The 24,484-nt window shown below is 45.3% G+C and overlaps 2 protein-coding genes across 2 annotated transcripts; one reads left to right on the top strand and one right to left on the bottom strand.

Annotated features, from left to right (window-relative positions):
* c1ql4a (complement component 1, q subcomponent-like 4) lies at window positions 1–8,350 on the bottom strand. The gene is made up of 2 exons (XM_037275873.1): window positions 7,514–8,350; window positions 1–1,235 (listed from the first exon to the last, which is right to left on the bottom strand). Exons 1-2 carry the CDS (start codon window positions 8,048–8,050, stop codon window positions 1,056–1,058), a joined length of 717 nt encoding a protein of 238 aa, XP_037131768.1. The 5' UTR covers window positions 8,051–8,350; the 3' UTR covers window positions 1–1,055.
* A 13,502-nt stretch (window positions 8,351–21,852) lies between these two features.
* Window positions 21,853–23,877, top strand: tmem9 (transmembrane protein 9). Its single transcript, XM_037274219.1, has 5 exons — window positions 21,853–22,016; window positions 22,254–22,345; window positions 22,430–22,538; window positions 22,613–22,744; window positions 22,807–23,877. The coding sequence occupies exons 1-5, from the start codon at window positions 21,924–21,926 to the stop codon at window positions 22,945–22,947; spliced, it is 567 nt and encodes a 188-aa protein (XP_037130114.1). The 5' UTR covers window positions 21,853–21,923; the 3' UTR covers window positions 22,948–23,877.
* The last annotated feature ends 607 nt before the right edge of the window (window positions 23,878–24,484 follow it).

Below are 24,484 nucleotides of genomic sequence, written 5' to 3'. Positions count from 1 at the left end.
TGGAGGCATAGATTATTTAATAGTAATTGTTTACCCGACCTCGTCGACATATTGCAGCAGACAGACAATGACATTTTGACACACTCCTCCTTCAAAATAACTAAGATATTTTTGTAGGACTGCACAACATTTAATTGGGCCTGTTTGTCCCTTCTGCCTTCTGGGCCTTATCGATATACCGGATCCGTTCGGACATGCGCTTGTGGACAAATCACACACACACATAAGTGCAGTTGCAAAAAGGATCTGAGAATATGCAATCCATGTAATCCTTTTGGGTCGCGGCAGGGGCTTATTTCTATTTCTATGAGATCAATACCATACTTCGCCTTTACAAGTATTGTATCATAATTTAGGTTTGATTGATGTGGGAAAGGTCTTACTGGAAACTCCTGTGAATAAGACGCACCCTTGTAGAATATTTTTATTTTGATTTTTTTTTATAACCCCCTTACTAAATAAAGTGGAAAAAATGTCCTTGTCAATAGCCTCAATTTGGAATATTAGTTTTTATATTTGTTGTTTTGCCAAAAAGTGTTATTCACAGGATTTTACAATAATGAACATGTTTTTGCCTTCATTGTGAGCATATTGTTGAAATTTTCGGAATGGAGTCAACCCCAAACTTTAGTGTATTATCGAACCTTGCACAATTCTTGATTACTTGTTCAGTTTGCGAATATTTGTGCAGAAATAGTGAAATGAAATTTTTGCATGCAGTCAGTGCAAAGAAAGTGATTTTGCTTGTCATTACTCCCAACACAATTATTGCACAACAAACAATCTAACCCATGGTGTGCTTTTGGAAATGCAATTTACCTTTAAATGGATCATATTGAAATATTTTGTAGGATTTCAAGCCACAAAGTGCACACCAAGGAGCTTATTAAATGTCCCCCTCATAAATCAACTTAATTGTAATTTTCCATTTTTCTATCCCGCATCCACTCATTTGTTAGGATTATATTGGCGTGTGCGTGCGTGTCGAGCCGCGGGCCTCTCGATCCTGTATGAAGTCCGTTTTAATGTACGGCGAATAGATGACTTGACGGGTGTCAGTCTGGGTAGATGAGGAATCCGGAGAAGGTGCTGTACTTGTTTGTGTTGCCCCCGTGGACCTTTCCGCCGTCCAGCTGCACGCACACCTCATCGCCCACGTCCAGATGCAAGATGACGCTGTTGGACGCGTAGTCGTAATTCTGATCGGCGTCCTGAGCGATGGCGCTGGCTTTTACCTGTGACAGGCACAGTTGCGCAGTTAGCTCGCGTGCAAATGAATTCATCACTTTTTCAACAGCTCGGCGCCCTCGGCGACTTCTTCTTCAAATGAACTTGACGTCAATCTTCCGGCACCTTTTTTGTTCAATTATTAAGCGCTCTCGGATGTCGGTAAGGCCTCGGCGAGCCGTGACTCCCAGAGGTGGGCCGACCGAGAACGAAGACTGCGGTCAGGGCTCGGGATCTGATCGGGATTTGGAGATAAGCGACATGGGCGGGGCGGGGTGGCAGTTGCTTCTGATCCTCTAGTCCAGCTCGATCGGCGAGGTATCGAGTGCTCGCTGCTGAAGTCGGACAGCTTTCCATTTGCACGCCGTGCGTGAGCTGGGGCTTATCGACCCGGAGGCGGTGGATCTTTACTTGTTTGCTAACACCTTTAATTGGCTTTACTCTTTCTTGATGTTTAAGCAACACAAATATTGTCGCATTAAAGGCACAGCACCTTCTGAGCATAGTGGTCCAGTCCATGTAGAGCTGGACTGGCAATCGGGTGTACCGGGCAAATGCCCAGTGGGCCGATTGATTGCTGTGCTGCTGTTTTTCTTCACTTTTTTTTTGTTTGAGAAAACACCAACATTTGAGCTTTTTTTGAATCTTCCAAGTTACAGAATTGCGTAATTCATCAATTGATTGACTTCAGATATGCAATTTTAGTAACATTATTTATGTTGTTTTCACCATTAAATCTTAGTTTTGCATCAGTAAGTGGGGCATATCGGCCGCCAGAAAACGGCACTTTGATATTTCCATCATATGTCAGCCATCCACTTCAACTGACCTCACCTGGTCACCAAATCCATTTTTATTTCCAAATCTATTGTTCAGCAGCGATCATCCCCAGCTCAATGTCTGGACAGGATTTGTTGAAACAAGATACCGCGTGGCACAAACAGCAAATCATCGTGGCTCCTTTTCCTTCTTTAATGTCGGACATTTACCTGAAAAGACCAAAACTACTTGCTACTAATTCACGGGCTGGCTCAGGAGTTCCCCCAGCATTCCGTTTAGCCTTTGCTCATGAATAAAGGTGAGATTGTTGTCGTGCTTGACATGCTTGGTGACAGCCAATATCATATTTGCATCTTTGGCGGTGATGAGCCACCCTGGTGACGCGCTATCAATGTCAGCCATATGTCATCCTGCTCATTATTTTTGGCCGAGCGACAGCAGACAGGAGCACTTTCACCCCATTAAGCTGTGGCAGATTCGGATCGCTTAATGTGTGGGAATTCTTTACTGGTCTCAAACTAAAGGGCCGGGGGCCAGATACGGCCTGCCGCATCATTTTATGTGGCCCGCAAAGACAAATTTTGCATCGACTTTGTGTCATTCCTAAAATTACAAATTGTCTTCACTTAAAAAAAAAAAAAAAGAGAGAGATATTGCTGGCAGTTTTTATTACCCCTCGTCATTTTAAAATATTTGAAGTTTTTACTGGTCTCTGATTTCAAAACTAGTCTCTCATTAGTTTGTTTTGTAGCTGATACTGGATATAGAAGACATTGACAATCATAATGGCCCTCCGAGGGAAACTATGAGTTTGACACCCTTGCTTTACAGCAACAGCGAAGCAAGAAATGAATTGATGCCTGCGATAACACGAGTTATCGATTAAGACAGAGAGGGATGGCGTCGGTCGGGTATTAAGACAGGACGGAGGAGCCAGACTGATCCGGCACACTGTGTTGAGCCCCGAGCGAGATCCCCACAGGCTTGCCGACGGCACTCCCTGCCCAGCCCTTTCATTAAAGCATAGGTGTCAAACTCAAGGCCCGGGGGCCAGATTTGGCCCACCACATCATTTTATATAGCCAAATTGTGCATCGAGTACAAATTGTTTTCACGTTAAAAAAAATAGAGATATTGCTAACAATTTTTATTACCATATACTTTTTAAAAATATTTGAAACATTTTTACCAGTCTCTGATTTCAACACTAGTTATTCATCAGTTTGTTGTGTAGCCTAAACTGGATATAATATAAGGCGTTGACAGTCATTGTGGCCCTCCGAGGGAAACTATGACGACGATGCGAAATGAGTTTGACACCCCTGCATTAAAGGGTCTCCAATAAATCCACCCGGGAGCCGCGGGGGAGGAGGAGGGGGAGGCCGCGTTGTCGTCTTGTATAGAAGCAGCGTCTCTGACTTGAAAAGACGGCAAGTATACAAAAATGAAACGGGGGCGGGGTGGTGGTGGGAGGGGTGTCGGGGTCCGGTGTCACGGACCGATCAAGCGAGGCTATTTTGTGAAACCAGAGAGATGCGAGGCTATATGAAGTCTTGTTTTCATCTGTGGCGCGGCGCTCCACGGGTAATAAAAGTGACAGGATTCATTCACGATGATATAGTGACCTCTTAGAGCGCAGACAATAGAAAGGTAGTAGCTGTTAAACTTACCTAAGGGACCTCATGGCAAGACGCCGGCCCGAATGTGGGCTTCACTTGACTGTGCGTACGCGCAAATGGAATATTTATCGAACAGATTGTCTTGCTCCTTTGGGATTAGCGTCTATAGCGGCAAAACAGTTGTGCCGCTCGCTAGCTCCGTGTTACGTTTCACGGTGGACAGCGAGATTATGTCAGTCGCGAAAAGTACGAGCCTGCGACACGACCGCCGCTTGGCCGCAAATGAGGAGATCTCATTAGGCAAAATCCCGCAGGTAGCCGTGACATGTTAACAGCAGCCGACCTTTAAGGAGGCTATTAAAATCCGAGGTCCGCGATGCCGTGACGATAAATTTGTTGCCAAAGGACCAAATCTAAGGAAAAGAGAAAAGGTGTTTCAAAACATTTACGATCATCTAATTTAGTTAGTGATTCATTTTAATGATGGGAAAATTGGGATTGCCAAATTTTGGGCAAAGGTCTTTCTGGGTGGATGCCTTGCTTTGTTTTTGATGTCATCTCGTTGTCCTTTAGGCCACAAACGGTTTGAGGGTGTGTTGAAAGATTCTTGGTTGATGATTATTTGATTTGGTAGAATCTTTTACCAAACACGAGAGTGTCTTGTTCCGTTTTTGTGTGCTATGCCAAGCTTGTCTTTCAAGCTCATACAAAGGCTAAAATTCAAATCAATCGTAGCGCCGAATCCCCAGTCTCGAACCCCCGCCGGCCTCCACCTTCATCTTTTTCCGCTTAGCGTGCCCACTAAACTGTCTTGTTGAGCCGAAATTATTTCGCTTGCCCGTAATTAGTATTCCTTGGTCACAAATTGGAATTCTGTTTGCGCATTATGGCCAAAATTGACCTTTGGGGCTTCAACATAAAGGAAAATGTTTATATTAAAAATATCTATATTCCAAAAAATATTTTGAACTATATTTGTCTGCATCTAGTCTAAAGATGCCAAACTGTGTCTGCCTTGTGCAAGCTTTTACCGGATGCTCCGAAAAACAGAACAAAATCTCACAATTAGATGATGGCTTGACATCAACACGATGGTCACGATCATGATTACGTCATGTCTCCAACATGGCCGCCGTTGAAGCAAGACTCTTGAATCACAAATCCGCAGATGCCGAATGCCCGTCAAACTGCAATGATTTTGGGAACGTTAGATTGAGGTGTGAGCATGTCGGGCTCACGCAGCGGGCGAGCGGGGATTTAGGGAATGTAATAGCTGTGGGATCTACGGCAATCCCGCGGAAGCCCCCGCCGCAGCTAGCACATCCTCCGGAGATGCGGCCATCGTTCTCGTCAGACCTCGCTGGCACGAGGACTGCACTGGAATCCGTAATGACAGCTAAAAATCAAACAAACTTTCTTCATCATGGTTGTGATTTGATTGAATTCATTTGGCCAATTTATGGTGAAGTGCAGCACAATGCGATGGGCCTCCTAAAGTCTCGCGATTTAGTTTGTTACCGGGCGCCGCTTGGTTATTCTTCCCACGAGAAAAATACGGGAATAGAGAAAATCCTTCGCAAGCTTCAGCTTAGGTTTACCCTGATATAAAATTTCCATGCCTGGTGTCAAAAAAGGAAGCTGGGCCAGAACGTGTTGTGTTTGACATCATCTAATTGTGAGATTTTGTTCTGTTTTTCGGAGCATCCGGTAAAAGCTTGCACAAGACAGAGCACTTTTCCGTCTTCCCCCGGCCGACCTGGTCGACTCGTCAAGCTGGGACGTGCCGAGCCCGTGTCCCGGCGGCCTCGCTCGCTCGCCAACCTCCCCGATGCCTCGTCTAGCGGGCCGCTGTCTCCGCACCTCCATCAAGTCGTCCATCTCGGCCCCCCCTCCTTGCATTCCCATCGACTCGCCTTTCTTCTTTTTCCACGTACACCGAGTGGACGGCTCAGCTTGTGCCTGTCATGTTCGCCGGTGCTGGACATGTCACTCATTCTCACTCACTGTCACGGTATGACGCTTAGAATGCAAACCGAATGGGGAGGGAAGGGGAGTATATTCTTTGTTCAAGGGTGGCTGGGCAACAAATACAATCCAAGCAGATTTGACCATAAAATAAATAAAAAATTATAAATAAATAAATAAATAAACACACAAATAAATAAACACACAAATAAATAAATACATAAATAAATAAACACACAAATAAATCCACAAAAAAATTAAACAAACAAACAAATACATAAATAAATAAATAAATCAATAAATAAATAGGCAAGCAGCGGGAGGTGGTTTGATTCTCCAAAGCCACCTGCCACTTAAACGTTCTTTGACTGCACCTCACGCAATCCCCCCACCCCACCACCATGCCCCCCCCCCTTCCTGTCAAGCCCTATTAGGCAACGAAACTGTTTAAAGAAGCCACGTGACGGGTGTCAGACGGACCTTGCTGAGGTTAAATAATCAAGTTGAATGAAAACATAATTAATGGAGAATCAATGAACAAGCGCGCTTATAGCAGCAAAGTATGCTTGAGAGGATCTCATCTCAAACGGTTCAATTATTTAGCAGGCCAAGAGGACTCGAATTGGAACATTTGATGGGCCACTCAGCGGATATTTGCTGGCGTGCGTTTTCTTTCCAAAATGACCATGATGATTCCCAACATTTTCTATTCATCTCCTCGCAAGAACTTCTGAGCTGGTTTCACTTTTTTTAAAATTCACTCAATGCGCTTGCATGACCAATGCATGAAAGATGAAACTTAGCTGACGACGTTGTAGTGTACTCGTAATGATACGTCTTGCCTCCCCCCTCCCCTATCCGCGCATCTCTCTCCATCTTTAATTAGTGTCAGGGGAATGCAAGAGTGGATGAGTGGACTGCCAATTTTGTATTTATTATTAATTTTGCCGAGGTGTCAAGCGAGCGGGCCGCGTAGTGACGGACGTGGCCGCGCTGCTCTTTTGCGCTCTCATTTAGGCGATAATCAAGCCGGACGAGTGATCCTCTCTAATTAGACGTCGGCTTCCTTTTGGCGACGCTTGCCAGCGATCTGCCGCATGTCATGTAGCCAAAGCGCACGTGCAAATGCAAACAGTAGTGGCAGACAGCTCGGCGACTTCAGACTGTATGAACCTCCGTTAATGAGGAAAAAGACGACGCTTTCATTTCTCATCTGTCATGTGGCCTCCTGCTAAGTGAATTGAAGATGGAATGTTCATTGCGGGGGTCAGCAGGAGTCAGAGATGATTCGTGTCAAGCAATCGGATCGATTGCAACTCGGTGACGATATGTACGTGTGAGTCTGATTGAAGTGTGTGATGGATGAACTCAGAATTGCTTTTTTAAATCTGACTTGACTGTTTTTGCACCGTGAATCGCTGATGTTGGTTTCATGAGAAGCCACAAAAGGTGATTGGTGTCTGTCCGCTTGCGAACAATGATAGGCCACACACGCTTGCTGACTTGCTTGCTTGATTTTGACCACACGGTTGTGTCTTGATTGGATCATTTGTCCATAGGAACGTATATTAAGCTTTGAGACCCCCCCCCCCCCCTCTGGGCCAGATGATTTCATGTCTTTGAGTCAAATACCACCTTGCCACCATTTCCACCTTGCCACGATAGTCTCTGTCTTGATATTCTCCTCGGGGATCAATAAAGTATCTATCTATCTATCTATCTATCTATCTATCTATTTATCTATCTATCTATCTATCTATCTATCTATCTATCTATCTATCTATCTGTATATATATATATATATATTATGTATATATATATATATATTATATATATATATATATATATATATATATATATATATTTCCCAGCTGTATTGTCGATGCGCTTCCGCATAGCCGCACAAACACGCATTTACTCACCAGGCCGTTCTTCTTCAGGTCGGCCCACATGCTGGTGCCGTCGCCCCCTCTCATGAGCACATGGTAGGTGAAGAAGTATATGCCAGGCAGCGGGCAGGTGAACTTGCCAGTGCTGGGCTCGTAGTAGTTGCCCACGTTGGTCACCACGTCGTCAAACTTGAGCACTTCGCTCCCCTCGTGCTGCTTGCGGAGCCCTGCGTAAAAGGCGATTTTGGGAGTGTAGAGGGAGGGAGAATAGCCGCCGGGACCGGGGCCCGGGGGACCCTGCGGCCCAGGCTTGCCGGGCTCCCCGGGGGGCCCGCGTGCTCCCTGGGGCCCGGGGATCCCTGGGGGGCCCCGGGTGCCGGAGCGGATCTTCTTCCCAGAGTAATCCTGGGGCGGCGGAGACACGGCCGTCAATTCCTGGCCTGGCTGAGAGGTGGCGTAGGGATCGCACACCATCCTGCAGCTTCCCAGCATTTCGTAATGGCTCCCTTCGCTTCCACCCTTGGTGGTGTGGACCAGCAGGGGAATGGCCACCAGCAGAACCAGAACCATGGCGACGCCAACGGCCGCGCCAATCACACGCTTCCTGCGGCCCAGGCGCGAAGCGGCCAGCGTCAGAAAGTCCTCCTCCCCCTTGACCGGAATGCCGCCCGCCAGGGTGAAGCCTCTCGGGGGAACCGCGATGAGGCGGAAAGGTGGACGGACGGGGGGATGTGTGCGAGAGGGAGCCGAGTATACAAGTGAGGGATGAGAGGGGCCGAATGGCAGACAGCCAGAGGAACGCAAGCAGATGAAAAGCACCAAGAAAAATGATGACGGTGTCCAGGGAAGAGAGAGACCAAAAAAAAAAAATTGTGATTAAAAAGATAAGAAAGATGAAGCTTCACCAGCACCAGTCCGGTCTGAGATTGTCACTACTGGGGCCAAACAAAAGTACCACCAAAAGCATCGTTTTGGAATTTTGCTTTGGTTTTTAATTTGACACTTCAAAATAACTTTATTGGTATCAGAGACAACTCATAGTGCTGCCTCGATGGGGAGGGGAGGGGCCGTGCACGTTCCAATTTTTCTTCACACAAAAAAAGAGGTGTCACTCAGGAAGCCCTCGTCAAGGTTGGCGCTTGGCCACGTGGCAAAAGTTGAGCGATAGATAATCTTCTTGACACCAGCATCTCCTCCTTTGGAACATCTCCACCTCTTCATCTACTCGATAGCTGCACTGAAGGCAAACAAAAAAAGAAACGCAACTGTATAAATATTTATCTATTATTATTATGATCACATACATTTTCTGGTCACGTTTTGAATCATGAAGTGAAAGCCAATGAAGGAGGAACTTGAGTCGGGAGAAAAGTAAAAGTCTGCTCACCTTTGCAATCAATCCCTTTCAGACCATGGCTCCCCTCGTCCATGCAAAATCTCAATTATGGGGGTCTCACTGTCCAGGGAGGAGAGAGAGACATTGAAACCCCGATGACATTAGAGTCCGTGGAACGCAAGGGGGAGAAAAAAAAAAGATGCTTTTTATTTCTTCATTTAATTTTCAAGTAGGTCCAAAATAGCAAATTTGGCGCTGCCGATGTCCACCGTAACACTGGACTGCTGCACGCTTGCGTTTGGAGACACACCTGTTAGAGCACTCGCTCGCCCTCTCGCTCTCTCACTCCCCCCCCCACCCTTCCTGTCTCTCCTTTTCCCTTTTTGCCTTTCCTAGTCTGGGTGTCCAAAGTCTGGCCCAGGGGCTGCTTGCAACCATTTTTTAAAATGTATTTATGAATGTATTCATTTCTTTTATATTTACTTGTGTATTTATTTATTTTACATTTATTTTGTTATTTATCCATGTATGTGTGTTTATTTATTTATTTATTTATTGGGGGGTTGTTTTGTTTATTGGCTTCCAGCATATTTTAGAAATAAAATTAAACAATGTCAGAAGTTCACAACATTGGGTTTGGGCTGCAAATTAAATGAGGGGGGGATTATTAATTTTGAAAATCTTTTTATTATATTAGTCAAATATCGGTGGATGAAATGAGTTTGTTCTAAATTTCAATTAATAGAAATTGAATTTGTCAGTTGCAGCAGTGTGTCAAGTGAAGCAGTCTTGTGTGTGTGTGTGTGTGTGTGTGCGTGCGTGCGTGCACACAGCCTCATTAGCGAGACACCCTGTCCAACACATTGTGCTGCCCCTTCACTCACACACTAGCACAAATAGTACTCGTGCACAAGGGTGGACACATAGAAGCTTCCATACAAAGACGCCCTTTGCAGTCTTGTAGAAAGTACAAAATGAAAGCGTTAACAAAAAATGACGTTGCTCGACGTCAAAGTCACATCGTGGGATGTGACTCGAGCAAATGTCTTTCAGTATCAACGACGAGAAATCTACAGTGCAAAAGTCGAAAATCCAATCGGATACGATTTTTAGGGCTGACAGTCTACACTGTTTTGAGCGAGTGTCTGAATCGGATTCGGCCCTGTTCAGACCCATCTAGGTCACGTTTTGAGGTCACATGATTGCGACAGGCCAAATACTTTCATAAATGGATTTGTTTCAATGCCGACTCTCCAGCTTTGCTCTGTTTTGTGGCAATGCGTTTCCCGCTCTGTCCGAGGACTGCTGTTTTGAATTTCTTCCATTTTTTACCCATCCGCCCTTTCAAAACCGATTGATGTGTTTGCAGTTCAAGCCATTCAAATTGGATATGCAACTAACTCTCCAACGTGGCTTCAAGCCGTCTCGCAAAAATTCAATTTCGTGTTCTTTGGAGCCATCTGGTTCCAGTCTGGATGCGCTGCAAATGGGATTTAACCGGCAGTCCGAACAAGACCATAGTGGGCAGAAGATACAATAAACCTGTTTGCCATTCATGCAGCAGAATAAGTCATGCCAGTACACATTAAGCAGGCAGCACGTGTCACATTCAGAGTCGATTGGTGCAAGCTCACCATTCATACATTTTCTGACATTTTTTTTTTTGGTGGTGTGCCATGCATGAGATTTTTCAAAATGCAAAACCGGGGTGCTCTGGCCCAACTTGGTCTAGACAAGAATAGTGTATTGTTCCCGTACGTGCGGCAAGGGAGCAGATCATCATTGCCAACAGAGGCAATATGCTCACAATTGGATTTTTAGACCCTGTTAAAATATTACTGAGATGATGAATATTGAAATATGCGCATGTCTGCCTTTCTACTCCCTCTTCGCTCTGACTTCCTTTCAATAATTTTGTGTTGACCTGATGCCTCATTGCTATTGCTTTTTTTTTGGGGGGGGGGGGGGGGGGGGGAGCCGGCTGCTGCACGAGCTGTCACCATAAACAAAACACAAAGTCAGTTAAGTCAAGGGAGGATAATGAAGTAGTCCCCCGCTTGAGTTGTTAGCCAGTTTAGTGATTCATTTCACGCGTTCGGATGTACCAAGTAAATCTTTGTCTTTTGTGCATACGCATCGTTTCGGTTCCGTGCAGCTCCTCCGTGTAAACAAATAAAGTGGAGAAGCGGGAACTTATTTATGGCCGCATTAGTCACGTTAGATTTCTCCTCTGCTACGGCCGCTTTGTCTGCACGCTTTTCGATACTAATTCTTCAAATCAACCGACCGCGGCAGCATTAAATAACGCCGTGCTTTTCATGCATAACATTTAGGAATGGCGCTGCACAAAATCAATCAATCGTTTGGAACGGTCCTTCTTGAGAAGTGGAGCTATCTGATGCGCGCGTTTTTTGTCCATCGATCGCTTGAAAAGGGGGCGGGGCCAACATGTATCGGTCATCAACTCTGACGGATGCAGACGTAGGATGCCCCGGAGGCTCCTCGCCACCGCATTCCCGGGAGCGGCGCCGCGCCTCGCGCGTGTGTAAAGTCGGTGCGATCAAAATGCTCTCCTTTGCTCTGTGGACGAAAACGACCCACTCGCAAATCAATTTCCAAGTCGTTAGGGAGGGATGAAGTGGCGTTTGCCCGTGTGTAATCTGCGGCAAGTGTACACAGGAGGAAACACATCGTGTCTGCTTAAGTGGAAAATGAAATGAGCTCCAAGAGAGAGAGATGCAATGCGCGATGTCATCAAATCAGGGTTTGATATATGCACCAGATGTTTTGGGACAATGACAATTTTTTTTCCTTGGCCTCTCAAACCAATAAGACGCTTTAAAAGGTTGAAGAAAAACATGTTTATAATGCACCATAATTTTCATGAATTGGATGAAATATTGAATTATTGCCTGAAATTTGAAGTAGGCCATCAACAACACATTTGGAGTCTGAATATTCCATTGATTTGCCTTCAAAATGTCCTTGAATATTTTTTGCCTGTTATGAGCTTTTAGTCATTTCATCAGTCGAGCCATCCGCCATCTTTGATAGTTTCTCTGGCGCAAAACTAAATGTGCGATCCAACACAATCATGACTCTTGTCGCTTTTGCTGTTCAATTGGTCACCTTCTACAAATACCATTGTTGTTGTTGTTGTATTGTGTACCTCTAGCTCGCCTCACACAATTTGTGTTTCTATTTATTGTGCGTTGTTCCACTTTATCTGCTGCCAGCTTAGCGTTTGCAAATGACAATCCGTTCTCACATGGGAAATAAAGATTCAATAGAATCAAATGAATAACTCGAGAGGACGCTTTTCATTTACTGGAGACACAAGTGAAGATGAAAGCAAGTGCGCACATGCACTAAGTGCGCATTTGTAAGCAGCGCATGCAAGAGGTGCGCACTCGTGGTGGCGCTGCGCCGTTCCATTAAGTTCTGATTACGGGGCTTGATGCAGAGTGGCGCTGTTTGGATTGAGTTGCACGGCCACTGCAATTCTCTCGATTAATAACAAGCCTCCACGTCCTCAAGCACGTTTATTAATCACAATTTGTCATCCGTCCAGCGCTCCACCCTCTGCGCGCTCCCTCCCTCTCTCACTTGAGCTGCGCTCTCCTCCTTCGCCGACATTGCTTCCTCCAATTCGGAGATGGTCCAGCGGAGCGATGGATTCTCTCATTCCTTCGCCCTGATCTCAAGCTGCCGCACTTACTGCGCACTTACTGCGCTATAGATTTGTCTTGCAGCAACATGTGCCTCAAACGCATGAGTTAGAAACTTCATCGTGTGTGATGGTAGCAATTGTTCCCGGGCCATTCAAGTCCTTGCATCCCTTCAGCACGTTTGCTGCGGTTTGCAAATGACTTGAGTTGTGTAGACGCGAGTGTGACTGCTGCCTTTTGAGTGACCGCGTATTTTTTGACTCGTAATCGGGCCTGCTGCTGATCTCAGAAGGTTTTGCGCTATCATGACGCACTTTCAAAATGTCGACTTTTCAAACGCCCTCTGAGTCGAAAGTAAGCACGGTACTTTGTATTGTTTTTTGGGTTTTTTTTGCGGGGGATTTTCATGAGCAAATGTCACTCGCTGCGCTCATAGCAATCACAGGCCCGTCTGTCTCCTCGGGAGAGGGGCGCGCGTTTGAGACACAGCTTGAATAATTTAGCTGCTCTGTGCCAGCGTGCTTTGGGGTCGCAACCTTCTAAAGTGATGACAGAAAGACGTCGGCCGGTTCCCCCTTCTCGCTCCCTCCGCTCACTTCCATGACCACTTATTTGGCGTCCCCGATTGGGCGCAGACAAAGCAGAGAGCCGCACGCGGGGGAGGAAAAATCATCGGTGTTGAATAAATGGTGTCATAAAACGGAACGCAAGCAAACAATGACTTTTGAGTCAAGTCCCCGTTGTGACGTGCGCGCGCACCCGCTGCATGGGGGGATCCGACAAAAGGGGGGAAGGCTTGAGAAATGACACGAAGCAGGAACAAGTGCGGCAGAGAATACTCAGTGTATTAAGTCCGAAGACATGAAGGAGCCGTCCAAATCAATTTGCGCTCACACGCGTTGTGATATGGAGACGTGCAAAGCAGACGCGCAGTCATCAGACGCGTGCGCGTGCACGCACGCTGCTCCTCTGACAGCAACAAGACGAGAATGAATGGACTGGCCGGCAATGAGACGCAGGTTGTCATGGCAACCAGATTGTGTCAGTCGGGATCAAGTGAGCCGATCTCCAGGAGACTCTATGGCTGATGAGGTTTTGTTGAGCAAGTTCCAAGATTCAAACGTAAGGCTGTGGTCTGGTCTGGTCTGGTCTGGTCTGATCTGGTGGTCCCATTGTGTCTCCTCTTGCGTTTGCTAGAATACAGTAATCCCTCGTTTATCGCGGATAATTGGTTCCAAAAACCACCCACGATAAGTGAAATCCGCGAAGTACGGTCACCAACAAGACGTACTGGGCAGGCTAGCGAGTTAGCGGAAAGATGCTAATTCGCGATCGTGCTAACACGCGAAAACGGACTTCTAAAGGAATGTAAACGAACATTTGGAGCAATACCACATTGTCCTAAAGGTTAGCCACGTTTCCTCAATTTAGAAGTTTTATTTTGCCTTTTAAACGTTTTTTTAATTTGGAAAAAAAATCCGCGATGTAGTGAAGCCGCGGAATACGAAACGCGAAGTAGCGAGGGATCACTGTATTCCCTCTGGCTGCCGTTTAATGCACGACGCCATGTTGGAAACGGATGACATCACGTCATTGAGACGGCCGGAAACCGAATCGGCTCTGTTCACACCTGAAAATATCGGCATTACGAAAGCTGCTACGAGTTAGCGAGTTGCCGTGAATCATGGGAATGCGTGACCAGAGCGCCCAAGGGAGGACATGAAAGATCCCTGTGAGTTATAGAGTGTGATTGTTTGGTGAGTTATGGTCGCCGGCCGTCCACACCGCCACGATAAATAGTGCTGAGTGAGAATTACACTTTCTCATTTCCTGCTTGTCCATTTATCTACCTTTGACTTGGCGCACCACCCTTTCTCATCTCTCTCTGCCTACTTTGACCTTGTGCTGGGAGTGACTCCTCGGGGTTGTCCTAGAAAGACCTCCACAGAAGACAACAATGGCGGCGTTCCTCCCAGGTATGGCGGTTCATCTCGCAGTGAGCGAGTGTGATTCGGACAAGCCCGCGGCAAACAGGCACATCTAACCTGATCATGAGTCGGAGCAAATGAGGTTACGGTGAAAGCTTCCACATATTGAGGTGAGGAGCAACTGCCTGATGGAGACACAAGCGGATGGGAGGAAATGAAACGCCCACCAGAGGAGTGTCCATCCGGCGAGCAAAACAGACGTGTCGAATGAGAAAACAAGATCCAATGTGTGAGTGATGTCCTCAACATGTCAGTGTAGGACATTTTTGTCGTTTGCTTTTCGCATGACAGGATCATCTCTATAGCCATCTTGAAATTCAAGGCACCTTTCTACCTTCAACGCTCAGCTGGCATCAACTCCAGCTCACAGATGAAACTGAATGGTGTGTCATTTTCTACTTTTTATCCAGACCAAGTGTAAACACGGGCTACAGTTTGGCCCAAACTTTTTTTTCCCCCACACTCTTCATTATTACTTGACGTTCCTTGAGGGCTTTGTTTTATACCGCAAACACCGGGAGACGCATTCCTTCAATTCCTCCTGACATTCTCCGTTGCATAATGTTTCTGACTGACTGATCAGGTATCGGAGATGGAGTTCTTTTGTGTAAATGCAGTCTGAATAATTCATACAGGACTGAAGTGGGGGGAGGGGGGCATTTTAGAAATCATCCCGCCAGGCCCCTGATCATGAATAATTGATGTGAGGTGATTCAAGTTTCTCCTCGGCAAGTGCCACATCTGTGTTTAGCGCCTCTTTTCTTCTCTTTTTTTTCAAGCACCGGTGTATGATTGCATCATATTCCCACACATGAATGGGATACGTTGGAAACGCCCTGTGTTGTAATCATTTTTGTGAAATGGTGCGTGTGCCCATTCTTTCATGTTAAAAAAAAGAAAAAAAATCAGGTGTGGCAGTTCTGTATTTGGTACACATGGGTATTCACAGAACTGAATAAAATTTATGCTAATCACGTTTGACAAATACTGTACAATCCCAAACTGATGTGTGATTTCGAGGTATCGGTATGGAGTCCATTTGACACCGTTTGTCCTCAGCTAGCAGAAGCGATGAGCAATTAGCCGTGGGATCCTTTTGGAACAGCGGCAGACTCGTCCCGATGTGGGCTTATCGCTCCTGGCTCTGTCTTCGCATCTGCGCGTCAGATAATGTTCAGACACCAGGATAGCTTTTCTCCGCTCTTAACCTTCAAAGTCGGCAGAGGATCGCATCTTTGATCGGAAGGCGAGGAGCGAAACGTCTGACAGAGTCGAACGCGACGGGAGGGAAGAGTGACAGCTCACGACATGACTACGAGCCGTGACCTTTCCCGTGTGCTCGGGCATGACGAGGCGGGCTCAAGGTGACAGCGTTACTTGGGAAGAAGACAACAACAAGCCTTTGTTTGTTTGGGATTTAGCAGTCATGCTGGACATTAGAAAGACAATCGTGCTGGCATTGTGGCGGATGGGAATTTGGGATGTAATTCAGTACAAATACAAAATTGTTGCAGTACTTAAGTAGACTTTTTTTTTTGGATCGCTGTACCTAATTTTACCATTAATCTTTTTAAAATATTTGTTTTTACGAGTCTCACACTTCAAAACTAGTTATTCATCAGTTTGTTATGTAGCCGTTGACATTCATAATGGCCGTCCGAAGGAAACGACTACGATGTGGCCCGCGACAAAAATGAGTTATCCTCAGAAAGTATATGTGCATGTGAATATTGTTATATTATCTGTCTAAATGTGTTGCTCCACATTTTGTGTTTAAATATCCGTTGTTTCACCACCGCATCGCTGCTACGTTAGCCTGTCGTTTTGCTACGTTAGCCTGGCGTTTGCTAGCATTAAGCTCAACGACTAAGGCTGACAAATGTGTGTATAATAGCTATATTGCTCCTAAAACCATACAAAACGACAAGACCTTTTTGTGCTCGTGCTGTTCAACGATGGCACGCTATTTTGTCAGGATTAGAAACGGGACATTGCTCCTGTTGAGCTGCTCCTTGTGGGAAATTGGACAAATGGTGCGTCCATTTCGGTTCCCGATGAAGGTTTTCAAGGGGCCGAGCGCTCTGAGCATCCTGTCAGCTCAGAGCGGCCATGAGAAAGACGGGAGGCGGGGCCCCCCGCTAGCATCACACGCGGCTGGTCAGGGCCTCGCTAGCAGAGCAACTTGTCTAAGCCCACCGGCCGGCGGCATCCGGAGAGCCTTCGCAAGAAACGACAGGAATACTAAGAGAGCGGGAATAGATTTTCTGCTACGTGGTGGAGGCTGTTTGAGGGTGCCGGGGTTGACTGGCCACGTCCCCCGCCCTCCCACCTCCCTTTCCTCCCCCCTCTCATCCGCCTGACTCTGGAGGAAGCGTCTGTTTGTCAGCCAGCCAGTGGAGCATCGCCCTCCCACACCACCTCAACCTGCTTCTTCCCGTCCTTCCTTTCTTCTCCGTTTCACTCCGTACTTCTTTACTCTGCTCGACGTTTTGTACGAGAGCCAACAGATGAAGTCAATGTTGAACAGCTAATATATTAGCTGTGAGCAGCTACGATGCTAAAAATGCACCGTCAGTCACTTTCAGTTTGTTGTTTTTCCTTGATTGGCTATTATTACAATGATAACATTTTTGATGAAATAATTCGACCCAGTACCGATACCCGGTATTCACCCGAACCTAAATTTTGTCTTTCAGAACTAAATTGAAGTGAATTTGAGTGTATGATCCATTCATCAAACTTCCCCTTCTTTGACCTCCGCCGCGTTTTTATGTCTCGCTACCTCCTTTGCAGCTTCGACCCCTCGTGCGCGCCGATTACAGCGATGGCGTTGGTGGGCTCTATTGATTTCTGTCATTGTGAGATGACAACTTTGGTCTCAGTCGGCCGCGTTTGTGTCTGACTCAGTGCGAGCTGACGCTTTGGGCCACGGGGAGCGAGACAACATTCAGAAAAGAGAGACGATGGCTATCTAGGACACACATCCATTTAGCTCGACGCTCTCTCTTTCTGGACGGCGCCATTGTTTGGCTCTGGGAAAGCGCCATGAGGCGACCGCTGTGAATTGCGATGAATACGGCAAAGACAGACGTGAGTCAAAGGAAGTGGAGGAAGCGTCTGGTGACACGATCGATGGCGCCCGCAGGTGTGGCCGCTGGATCAAAACCGGCCCACAATCAGCAGCGACAATAAAAGGTGTTGGCAACTCGACGCCGTCGCAAACCCAAAATTTGGCATGAAGAATTGGACTTGACATCTTCTTTCTGGCACCCTTGTTTTGGAGTGTGGAGTCTCTTTCGCTTAGCTCGTGCTCGTTTATTGTTTCAGGCAGGTGGGACAAAAGCACGTGTCGCTCGATATTACCACACGCGTCTGTCTCGGCATCAACTTTGTTTTGTCCGCAGTTTGAATTTGCATCCTTTGAAGATATGTGTTTCTTAATTCACTTGACCTGTTTGAAGATAATATCTGAAGACGTAGAAAGACTGAAAACCGGCACAGTAGCTAGCTAGCAATGCCGTTTGCTAGCTAGCTAGCAATGCCGTTAGCTAGCTAGCAATGCATCTGTGGTTCTCGTGTAAAGTTTGCCAAGCCTTGTGAAAGCAGCAAACAAACGCCCATCGTTGCCTGCAGCTGTTTATCCGTCCACCTTTCAGTGCTTGTCACTTTTCATTGTTTTCAACTGTTTGACCCGCATCTTCTCTTGAAGGATGCGTGTGGATTCCTGCCACTGGGCTTCCGCCTTTTCTCCTCAACACGCCACGATTCAAAGCACGATGGTCAAGGTGATGTCATTTGCGCTAAATGACCTCGCATATATCTAAGGATTCTTTTTAAACTCATTTAGTGCCATTGACGGTTATAGACGTCAAGATTGGAGATAAGCAGTAGACTTCTAACATAAGATCCTTCTCCTCCTATCTTGGCGGTCTTATTTCTCTACAGCTGGGTCGAGGTAGAAGAACGTGACGGGGTGGGGGGTGCTGTCGGCTTGTCCCCCTATGTTTGTGTCCATCATGTGTCAGCTTTCACGTTGTGTTTGTCTGAGGGTCCAGCTCCAACATCTCCATTTTCTCTCTGGAGATCCACGTCCCTCAGAGGCAGGAGATGCTTTCTCGTCTCTCTAGCTACGTTTCATGTCAGCTCAGCAACGACGGACCCGGCATTCACCTCGGTGTCGCGGGCTCCTCAGCGGACGCCGCCCACCCCTGCACACCCCCCCACCCCCACCCCGGCTGCTTGATGGGTAGCTGTCGGTGGCCATAAAACAGGAGAAGACACAGCCTGGACTTTGGGTAAACATCAATGGCTACTTTTCTTACACTTTTGAAGTGGCAACTTCTGTGCTCTAGCCACTTCTGCAAGCATCGTGCTAACTTCCAAAGGGAAAACAACTTTTTGACATATTGTCAATAGCAATCAGAACATGGGCCAATATTTGAATTAATAACCGCAGAACGAAAAGGAACTATTGGTTTTAATAAGATGAGCCAGAAAACTGCAAAAAAGAAGAAAAAGTAGCAAAATTAATGTTTTTAAATCAATCAGGCTATCAAAAACTTTATGAATAAAAATTTGGGAAATTATTATTTATAATATCTTTTTCATAGTAATCTGATTGGACGCTTCGTAGTGTCTTTGTGTGACGTCACGACTCCGTTCCCGGTGCTTTTTTTATTTCACTTGCAGGTTGACCTGCTGACAAGTTAAGACCCTCAAAGTCAGGGGTCACCAATCCTGGTCCTCGGGTTCCGGTCTCCTGCATGTCTTGACGACCACATTGGTTATCCAGCTTCTGCAGACCTGGCCAATTATCGTTTTGTTTTGTTTTTCAGCAATTAGCTGATAGTAGGCATAGACAAATGTGTTTTGATCCACGTTGTGTTACTGCTCTGGTGGAAGGAAACCTTTGAAGCTAATACTTTGTGTGGTTACCACGGGAAAGCAAACGTCAGTCACGGGGGCTGGAAACAGGCCAGAGGCTGATGAAGACAAATGTGCAAACACACGTTGGCAGAATTGCTTTTTGGTGGAGTGTGATCGGCTACACTCAGCAGGGCGGAACCGCCGGTTGTGATTTATGGTTTTTTTGGAGCTGCCCGTGGACCACCGGTGTCGGCTGCCTCCCTTGACTTCCATTACCATGGGTATCCATTAGAATGGCTCCTCCCGCTGCCTGGCCTCAGTAGGAGGGGAGGGCAGACGAATAAGAGCAGACAGGAGGGAGATAGGCTTCTTATTCAAACGTCAACGCCCGGCCTTGACAAAAAGCATGATATCAAGGAAAAGAGGAGGCGAAAAAGACACCGCAGATGATATGATAAAGGTCGAAAAGGAACCATTGGAAAAGGTTGTGAGGGCTGCGAAGAATAAGGACGCAGAAGGCTTTCTTCTCATAGGTCAAGCTTGACTTCATCGCAATGTATGCAATCAAGAAGAAAAAAAAAGAATAGAAGAAAAAGTTGTCTTACTCCTGTTGTAAACGCAAGAGTGAGAAATTGATTTTTAGCCGCAGAGGTTTTCAGAACTTATTCCACTTGCACGTAGCTTGACAGCTAAATTTTCAGTCAATTGGCAGTACGCAGCAAAATGGCCGCCCCCGAGATGAATTTAAAAAAATGGGGAGGGGGGGTGGGGACTTTTACGGCTTCATTCATATTCCACGAGCACAACATCAATCAGAACACAGTGCGTAGACAAGTGTGGACACAAAGAACGTATTGCTGTCAAGAAAAAGAATGACGACTTCCTCTTGAGAACAGCCGTTATGACTTGACAGCTAGTATGTATGTGAACTGTGAAAAAAAAATCCAGACAATCTAATGCCTTAATGCAATATTAAAAAAAAAAAAAAAAAAACTTGCCGGACGAAAAACTTCCGATCGGAGACAGATTGACAGATCTGACAGATTTAACAAATGTGACTTGCCACAAATGAACAGAGGTGCGCGTTAAGCAGCGATCGGTGAGATGACGTCACCACGCTCCTAAATGAAGACTTTTATTAGCATCCTTGTGACATCAAATGTTATTCGGGCTCGGACCCTCAAGTCAAACTTTTCCTACGATGCAATTTGTGCTTTTCTGTTGTTTCGAGTTCGAAAGTGCACTACTACATTTTTAATGTTGTACAGGACAAGTCCGAGCATTTGTTTGCTTTGCTTGTCATTTAGGTTCTAGCACCTCCTAGTGGCACCCTGCCCACATGAACATCCATTCGTGGATTCATTTAGTCAATGGTTCCCTGAAATGTACTTTGTTGTTGTTGGGATGGTGCATTATTTTTTTTAAATTGGGTTTTGATTGCTTGTCAGGCTGCCGCTCTTCAATTTGTACTAGTCTGCATTAATGTTGTTTTCTCACTCTCCAAAAGATGATCCAGTCATGTCATTCTTGTTCTTTTTTAATGAGAGCTCATAACTGTACTGTAGGTAGATTAACAGATTAGCTCTTTTCATTTAATCCCTTTTTTCCTTAATTTTTTTTCTCAGGGTGCATTGGGCAATTTCAAATTTTTGACTTAAAGCAACACAGCAAGAAAATACAACAGTCGTCAAATGAGCAGCAGAAAGATGTGCACATTCTACACGATTTATCACGTGCTCCTTTCACGTTTGTTGATGGATGAAGGGGCACACTGACGATTGAGGAGAGACAGAGGATGGCTTCATTGTGGCTGTGCCATTAAAAACTCATATCACGGTTTAGGAGAGAAATTCCAGCACCTTCAATTGATCTCCGTGACCACAAGCTCAAGTGGTTCTGTCTGAATTTGTCGATTCCTTTTGCTTATTAAGGCTATCTGATCATACAGAAAAACGTGAAAACAGGATTACTAGCAAATAGAGGTAGTATTGATTTGGTCAAAGAGTCAGGGCATACATTTCACATTGCACCAGAGAAGAAAAAAGAAGTGTTGGCTTGAATTTATGGGAAAATACTTGATGAGTTTTTAAACCCCTACCTTGAAATGCATTTGCAGCACAAATGATGTAATTATTAATGAAAACATTCAATGGCAAATTACCTTTATTCCATAACTGTCTGTGCCTGGATACAAGTCATCAAAGCAGCATCACAAAGAACAAACATATCACCTCACCCCACCCCGAACTGCAGGCCTGCTGGGTCAGAGGTCTGGTACTGGTACAGAGGTCCGCCACTCTTTCAATATTGCCTTTCTTTTTATTCAAATCATATGGTGGTCACAACTGTTTTAAAGTATCTCAACAACAGCAATCTAATTTTTAATATAGTACAATATGATAAAAACTGACCTTGAGTAAATGTTTTAGTGGTAAAGATCGGAACCTAATTGTATTCATTCCGTGATTTAAACTGCATGTTGAATGTTTTTCCACCAGCAGGTGGCAGCGTCGCCGTGTGTTGACGACAAACCGGAAGTGGTCAGGTGGTTCGTTTTTAGTGCGTTTCAGTATACCTGCGAAGCGATGTCGTTTTGCGGTGGGACTTGCTGGACGTTTGTCGCAGCTGCGACGTTGTTTGCTCTGCTGCTGGATGCTGCTTCTCTTGTGAATGCGAAGGTAAGACCGGCGGGTGCATCCTGCGGAGGGGGGGCGGAAGGGGGGAGGGGGTGAAAGGATCATCAGTCAGCCATAATCTCCACACGACATAGCACAATCCGTTTGCGCTGCTATGTCGGACGTGATATACCGATATGCTTGATTTCGTGCTCATTCTTAAAAGCGCCAGGCCTGCAAAGCAATGCTCACAAAGTCGGTAACTTGCGTTCTGTTTCGTTGGTTCGTCTGCAATGACAGAGCTTTGAAGATGTTCGCTGCAAGTGCATCTGCCCGCCTTACAGAAACATTTCCGGGCACGTCTACAACCGAAATGTTTCCCAAAAGGATTGGTAAGTGCAGCAATGCCTTTCTCATGTTCTATTTGTGATCTGTTCGAGTCTGATGATTTTATTTTTCCGCTTCTCTGTGTCTAGCAACTGTCTCCATATTGTGGAGCCCATGCCGGTGCCTGGCCGTGATGTAGAAGCTTATTGCCTGCTGTGTGAGTGCAAGTATGAGGAGCGGAGCAGCAACACTATCAAGGTCGGACAAGAGCTTCCTTTTGCCAGCCCAGGTAAAAGTGGGAGGCAATCAAAAGCTATCATTTTGCATCTCAGGTGACCATCATCATCTACCTGTCTGTTGTGGGGGCGCTGCTGCTGTACATGCTCTTCCTCCTCCTGGTGGAGCCTCTCATCCGCAAGCACGACGCCTACACGCAGCCTCTGCACAACGAGGATGATTCTGAGGTACGGCAAATCCTCTGCTCGCCACGAATCTCGGCTTCTCCACGTGCGGTCTTCTTTTTTAGGAGATGCGTCCGCAAGTGGACGGCAGCCTGGCCAGAGGAAACACGGTGCTGGAGCGGGTGGAGGGTGCGCAGCAACGCTGGAAGAAGCAGGTCCAGGAACAGCGCAAGACGGTCTTCGACCGCCACAAGATGCTCAGTTAGAGCCGAGCTTTAGAGCAGGTATCTTCTCTGTCACCAGCTGCACTTTCGCAAGTTCACCACACGGAATTCCAAGGCTTGACGCAAAAATAGACCCGCTCGAGATGATTGCGATGCTTAACCGACGAGCACGGCAGTGAGCAATTCCTGCATGTGCTTTACAGTAAATTTGTGGAAGATTGAAAGTCACTCATAGTTTATTGTTTACCAATATTAGTTAATAGTTTTACCATGACTGTATGATATATTCAACATTTTAGTAACCGGCTAGCAACAAAAATGTGATGTGATTTTTCACAACGGAAAAAAAACAAAAAAGGTTTCTGTGCGCCTGGCTGAATCAATACAGCAAATATTTATCTTACATAATAAAATTATAAATTTTACTATTTATTGTTTTACACAAATATAATTTCATAATGGCTGAAAAGCGAAGCGTGGAGAGTCTCTTCCCCAAAGCACAAGTAGAATAATAATTGCCAACAGCCTGCAAACACCTCACCGGTTTGTTCCAAAACAACTCTGGTGAGACTTTTTTTTGCTAGCCATGAAGCATTGTTTGAAGGTGTCAGAGCATCTTGTCAAGCAACCCACATAGTTCGTTTGGTTCATATTAAGTTAGGCATATCATTTGAATGTGTCCTTGTTTTTCTTCTCCTTTCTTTGGGTGATATCAAAATTGGGCAGTCAATGTATGCCGGCCGTGATATTTTAGCAAAATGACGGGTAGATTATAAATTGCTAGCACGTAAATGACCTTTCTTGTATTAAAAACCATTATTGCTACTGATGTGTTGACCACAAATGTATTTATCATGATTGTTTTATTAGATATTTGTGGTTAATTTGATTGCCCTCGCTACTGAATTGTATGCATAGGCAGTTGTCTGTACGTTTGTCTTCATGCCAAATAAGAAAACACCGGTTAAGCAATTTTGGGTGTTTGTCGTGTTAAATTGCTCGTACCGAAAATGAACACTAGAGGGCAACACGCTGCTTGCCGTTGTTAAAGAAGTTATGATCGTCTTAATCCTTCACTTTGCACGTTTAATTTGGAACACATTTTGATTCTATGAGGTCAGTTTTTATTGAGGACCAAAACTGCCAAAATCAAAAATAGATATGTGAAAATAAAACCAAAATGAAAAATTCAATTGAAAAATCAAAATAAAACAAAGACATTAAAATCCATAAAAGTAAAAATAAACACAAAATGATTTTTCAATAGAAAAATAAATGTAGAAATAGATAATCAATAAATAAACTAGATCTGCTCTCATTTTATGTCACAGTCAGTGCCAGCATGAAATGAGTGGTTGTTTTTTATATTTAATTATTTGTAATAATATATTATTTATGCATTATTTATATTCTTGAATTTTCTTTTTTTAAATAGGTTTTATTTTCACTTCATTATTTTTTATTTTGGCAGTTTTGGTCCTCCAGATATTTGCATACAAACAAGATGGAACAAATGACACTTTTTTTGTTGAACTTGTTTTTTAGTTTGAATAGTTTTCAATAGCTGTACACTGCCCAC

This window comes from Syngnathus acus, chromosome 2 (genome assembly GCF_901709675.1).
Source record: "Syngnathus acus chromosome 2, fSynAcu1.2, whole genome shotgun sequence".
NCBI classification, from domain to species: Eukaryota; Metazoa; Chordata; class Actinopteri; order Syngnathiformes; family Syngnathidae; genus Syngnathus; species Syngnathus acus.
The sequence above is the reverse complement of the archived record's forward strand: the minus strand, read 5'-3'. Positions and strand labels throughout refer to the sequence as shown.

What these genes read in the sequence shown, in the direction of transcription:
- c1ql4a (XM_037275873.1), bottom strand. Translation starts at nt 8,050, where the DNA reads ATGGTTCTGGTTCTGCTGGTGGCCATTCCCCTGCTGGTCCACACCACC. An exon ending in ACCTGAAGAAGAACGGCCTG is followed by an intron (nt 1,236 to 7,513) that starts GTGAGTAAATGC and finishes TGCCTGTCACAG; the next exon opens with GTAAAAGCCAGCGCCATCGC.
- tmem9 (XM_037274219.1), top strand. Translation starts at nt 21,924, where the DNA reads ATGTCGTTTTGCGGTGGGACTTGCTGGACGTTTGTCGCAGCTGCGACG. An exon ending in AATGTTTCCCAAAAGGATTG is followed by an intron (nt 22,346 to 22,429) that starts GTAAGTGCAGCA and finishes CTCTGTGTCTAG; the next exon opens with CAACTGTCTCCATATTGTGG. An exon ending in ACAACGAGGATGATTCTGAG is followed by an intron (nt 22,745 to 22,806) that starts GTACGGCAAATC and finishes CTTCTTTTTTAG; the next exon opens with GAGATGCGTCCGCAAGTGGA.